Source organism: Bison bison, unplaced genomic scaffold (assembly GCF_000754665.1).
Source record: "Bison bison bison isolate TAMUID 2011002044 unplaced genomic scaffold, Bison_UMD1.0 scf7180017864530, whole genome shotgun sequence".
Lineage (NCBI taxonomy): Eukaryota > Metazoa > Chordata > Mammalia > Artiodactyla > Bovidae > Bison > Bison bison.
In genome coordinates, this window is record NW_011495080.1 from 8,683,870 (window position 1) to 8,689,040 (window position 5,171).

A 5,171-nucleotide genomic window follows, 5' to 3' on the forward strand; every position below is an offset into this window, starting at 1 on the left:
GGGGGTTGGGGGTGGGCGGGTGCGGGCAAGGCCGGGCCAGGGAAGGAAGGCGGCCCGCGCCGAGAGCAGACGGACGGACGTGGCACAGCGACATCGCGGCCCTCAGTGCCATGCCCTGTTTCTGGCTAGATCCGGGTCCGGCCTGCCCCCTTCCCCTTTCCTCGGGGCATCTTGGCCGTATGAAGGGGGCACTGGGGGCGTGTGAGAACAGGAGATGTGGTTCTGGAGACTTTTCCCAGACCTTGGTCCAGGACACTCTCACTCCCAGCGTCACCACGAGGGCAAGAGTCGGTGCAGGGGGTGAGGGGGGGAGGTGGTGGTGCTCAGGCAGCTGCTTGGGTGTTGCTCCCAGGATATGCCCAGCTGGGCAGTTGGGATGGCTCTTTTTTTCCACCCTCCAGTCCAGCCCACTTTCCACGTGTGCCCCTGCCTGCCTACAAGTTAGTACTGGTGTTCCCCACTTGGCCGGAGTATTCTTTGACGATCACCCACCCAAGCCCTCCCCACCCAGGATTTTTGAAGAAGACAAGACCATTTCCCTCTGGCTTAGTGTGTTTTTCAATGGGCCCTGGGCCAGTTGTCCTGCTGGCTGCAGGCCTGGCACTAGCTCTTCTCTTGGCTGCAGGACTGTGTCCATGCCAGGAAAGAGCATCAGGACCTGGGACTAGGGTGGAGTAGGGATGCTCTGAGCCAAGAGCATCCTTGCCCTGTCCCCTGCTAGCTCCTGTCTTTGCCTATAAGCACTCCTGCCTGGCAGGCTGTTTCCCTGGACACCAGGATACCCAATCATTCCTGAGGAGTGTCTCCTCTTGCTTGTCTGCGTAGCTGAGATGTGGGCCAGGCGAGGGGTATGTGTGATGCCTAGAAAATGCCAAGGGGCCCAGGCTCCAGCATTTCTTTTCCTGCCTCTAAGTGAGCCACAGAGGCCTCTTCACTGTACAGAAGGGCCCCCAGGGGACAGGGGCAGTTAAGATTATTTCTTTGGTGGTCTTTGATGAAGTGGGATAGAGTATATATGATATATTTTTCAGTGGTGTCTCCCAGGAACACTCCCAGGGAGTCGTTCTACACCCTGGGGCAAATTAAAGACCCCACTCATCCCTTCCACCCTGTAGCTTCTCCTTCTGGCCCTGGGGTGCCTGCTGCTTTGCTTAGTCTGGTTGGGAGTGTTCCTGAACACCCTGAGACGTTTACTTTTGGGCGTGTCTGTCAAGGCCCTGAGATTGCAGGCCCGTCAGGCCTCCTGGGCTGTGGCCCTGTGCTTTGCGGCACCTGGGCAGGCCTGTACCCCTCTTCTGGGGATTGCTGGGACCATGGCCCAGGTTAGTGTTGGCCACTGCCAGGCTTTGGCTGGGCCTCCTGTGTTGTGGTCCTAACCATAAGGCCCCTTCCTCTTGTTTCCCATCCCAGGCCGTGTCCGTTGGTTGCTCCAGTCCAACTGGGCAGAGCGTTAGGGATGCCTGCTCTATTGGCATGTACCCCGTGCTCAGCCCCCTGGGGTCCCTTGGTGCCATTCTGAGCCCTGTGTGACTCAGCAGCCCCAGCACTGGGCTGAGCAGCTTGCTCTGTGCTGTGTGGTGTTCATGCTGGGTGGCGCTCCTACACTGTTCTCAGGTGCCTTCTGTGTTTATCATCTCCCCGCCTCCAAGACTGAGAAGTTTTCAAGGGCAGACCCTGTATCCACTGGGTGCAGCCTTATGGGAACGTCTGGGTCCCTTGATGAACTCTGAGCCCTAAAGGCAATGGGTGTTTGGGGCTAGCTGCCCTGGTGGCGCCCCAGGACTACAGAGTTTGTGCCACGTTTGGCTCTAGCTCTCTGGGCTGAGGTTGACAACTATCAGGGGGCACGAGGGTGGTTCAGTCCTGAACAGGTCACAGGGTTCAGATACTCGGCTCCTTTCCCCAGCTACACACTGCTTCCCCTGGAGTGGCAGGCCCTGCCCCTTTCAGGAACCCCCTCCTCACCCAGTAATGCTCACTTCCTTTCTTCACAGCGACTTCCTGATTCTCCCAGGATTCATAGACTTCACAGCTGATGAAGTGGTGAGTAAAGGGCGAGGGGCTGTGTGTGTGGCATAGTACACCGATCTCTGGCTCAGGGGTGTGGGAGAGAGATTTTTCTGGGGAAGGTGGATGTAGCCATTTGTGCTGTGGGCAGTGGATTATGCCTGATGGGTTAGAGGCAGTGATGGGGATTCAGTGGGATCCTGAAAGGTGGGTCTGGCCTGGGGCCTGCAGTGAAGTTCAGAAAGGCCCAGGGAGGGTGTGGGGTGGATGAAGGTGTGGCTGCTTTATTACTTACTGGATTTCTTCTGAAGTGCTAAACAAAGATCCCCTAGAAGCCAGTAAAATTATGGAAACTTTGGAAGAGGTGGACAGACTTGTTTGTGGATCCATGACTTAGATGAACTGGTGAGAAGATCTGAAGAAGTTAGATTGTGGTCTAATACAAGGAAACAATGCTTCTCTTAACCGGTGGGGCTTAGGAATAAACCGAGTCAATGACCAATATCCTTTATACTATTAACATGAAAAGTGAAAGTGAAGTCGCTCAGTCGTGTCTGACTCTTTGTGACCCCACGGACTGTAGCCTATCAGGCTCCTCCGTCCATGGGATTTTCCAGGCAAGAGTGCTGGAGTAGATTGCCATTTCCTTCTCCAGGGGATCTTCCCGACCCAGGAATTGAACCCGGGTCTCCGGCATTGTAGGCAGATGCTTTACCGTCTGAGCCACTAGGGAAGTCCTACTATTAACATATGACAACCCAAATTTCCCTGGTGGCACAGTGTTTGAGAATCTGCATGGTAATGCAGGAGACACAGGTTTGATTACTGGTCTGGGAAGATTCCATACGCCTCAGAGCAACTAAGCCTGTGCACCACAACTACTGAACCGGCGAACCACAACTACTGAGCCTGTGCACCTAAAGCTGTGCTCCGCAACAAGAAAGGCCACCGAAATGAGAGGCCCTCACACCACAACGCAGAGTAGCCCCTGCTCACCACAAGTAGAGAAAGCCCATGTGTAGCCAGGAAGACCCAGCACAGCCAAAAAAAAGTTTTTTTAAATAATAAATAAAATTTTAAAAATACGCAACAACATTATAGGAGCCAAGAGGCTAAATGCTAATGGGTGTTAGTCATTTCATGGAAAAGTTATCCAATGATGAATTAGTATGCATTTAAAAAAAAGTTTTTCTGTTGCTGTTATCATTAATATTTATTCAGGTTTGATTCTTATGGAACGCCAGAGGGCCTGAGTGTGCCCAGATCTTTTATATGTTGGGGAAGCTCACATCCAGCTTGTGTAGTCAGTGCTGACCCAGACAGATTGTTAAGGGGACATTAGGACTATTCTGGATATTCCCTTTGTGATAGCAACCTGGAAGCCTTCTTGGTTTGGCTGTTCAGTTTCACAAAGTGAAAGTGAGCAGCCTGGCCTTGTGCTGGTGCTTCCCTGGTGGCTGAAATGGTAAAGAATCTGCCTGCAATGCAGAAGTCCCAGGTCCGATCCCTGAGTCAGGAAGATCCCCTGGAGAAGGGAATGGCAACCCCCTCCAGTACTCTTGCCTAGAAAATCCCTGTGGACAGAGGGTCCCGGTGGGCTGCACGGGGTCGCAAAGAGTTGGACACAGCTGAGCAACTAACACTTGACTTTGTCCCAGATCCTGGGCAGAGTGCAAGGAAGAGAAGGATGGAAGAAGCCCACTGGCCATCAAGGGTCTCCTTCCTTTGGTCTATGTCAGGAGGCTGTGGCTCTTCTGTGCTAGGACAAGCGAGGACAAGGGAAGTTTTCTAGACTGCAGGCCCAAGGTTCTCGGCCTGACTCTGGGAATAGACTGTAGGGGTCCTTGAGTCTCCAGGAAGTTATGTAGCAAAGTCTGTGTCTGGGGGTTTGGGGGGCTAGGATCCACAGCTGTTAGCCTGAATCTCGGAGGCGTCTGCAATCCGGCCTTATCTACTGCTCACAGGCAGATGCTTCCTGAATACCCTTGCCGTCTTGACTTCTCCTTTGAGCTATGGACAGGTAGTCACCTTCTCCCCGGCTGGGCTGCCTAATAGACTCCTTCCCATGCCTCCATCTCACCAGGCCCCAGAATCTCCCACCTGGACCCATCAGCAGCCTCCCTAGTGGTCTCTCTGCCTAGACCTTGTCACCCAGAATCCCGTCTTCACATTGGAGCCTGAGCGAACTCTTTGAAACACAAATCAGATCATGTCTTTCTTCTTCTTGTGGTCCTCCAGTGGCTTCTCATCGCAAAATCGAATCCAAGCTCCTCCCCAAGGCTTTCAAGGCTACACATCCTTGCCCCCCTCCCCTCCCCGTCTCTCTCCCTTCCCTCTACTCTGCTAGCTTTTTCTTTCTTAAATGCACCTCAGGGAGAACTGGAATCAGAGGCAGGGTTTCACATACAGTTCCCTTGACCTGGAAAGACTCCTGGACTTCTACTTGACTAGTTTCCCTTTGTCATCCCCTCAAGAAAGGTTTTACCAACCACCACATTCTTCCTCCAGTGGTCATTCTGCCTCTTGCTTTTCTTTGGAGCCTTCACCCCAACCAGAATCATCTTGGATATGTTTCGTGAGTGTCATTTTTCTTTCCAAGTAGAATGTAAGCTCCAGAGGACGTAGCAGAGACCTCATTCGCTTTGCTCACTGCTGTATCCCCAGGGTCGGTGCCAGGCACACACAGGAGCTCAGTAAGTGTTTGTTGAATGAATAATAACACTTTTCACGTAGACCACGTCTCCACCCTCAGGATCTGACTTCAGCCCTGACTCGGAAGATCACACTAAAGACGCCACTCATCTCATCCCCCATGGACACTGTGACGGAGGCTGACATGGCCATTGCAATGGCTGTGAGTTGGGCACGTGGGTGGAGACCCCAGGGCTGGGAGGACTGAGCAGGGTGGGCCAGACGTCAGGAGGAATTGGAATCAGAGGTGGGGTTGGCAGAGTGAGGACGACTGGCTGACTCTAACTGTACTTCCCTTCTACCCCAGCTGATGGGTGGTATTGGTTTCATTCACCACAACTGCACTCCAGAATTCCAGGCCAATGAGGTGCGGAAGGTCAAGGCAAGTACCAGGCCCATTCCCAGGAAGAAGATGCCCTCTGGTGGTCCCCTGCCTCACAGACCCTCGCCCCTCCCCAAACCTCCATTGCCAA

At 53.4% G+C, this 5,171-nt stretch overlaps 1 protein-coding gene across 1 annotated transcript in view; it reads left to right on the top strand.

Annotated features, from left to right (window-relative positions):
• The first annotated feature begins 1,795 nt into the window (after positions 1–1,795).
• IMPDH1 (IMP (inosine 5'-monophosphate) dehydrogenase 1) overlaps positions 1,796–5,171 on the top strand; it is a 10,939-nt gene continuing 7,563 nt past the window's right edge. Inside the window, exons 1-3 of the mRNA XM_010831714.1 lie at positions 1,796–2,043; positions 4,760–4,861; positions 5,006–5,080. Coding sequence (XP_010830016.1) covers positions 1,972–2,043; positions 4,760–4,861; positions 5,006–5,080 — 249 coding nt within the window. The 5' untranslated portion in view covers positions 1,796–1,971. The remainder of the gene's footprint in view (positions 2,044–4,759; positions 4,862–5,005; positions 5,081–5,171) is intronic.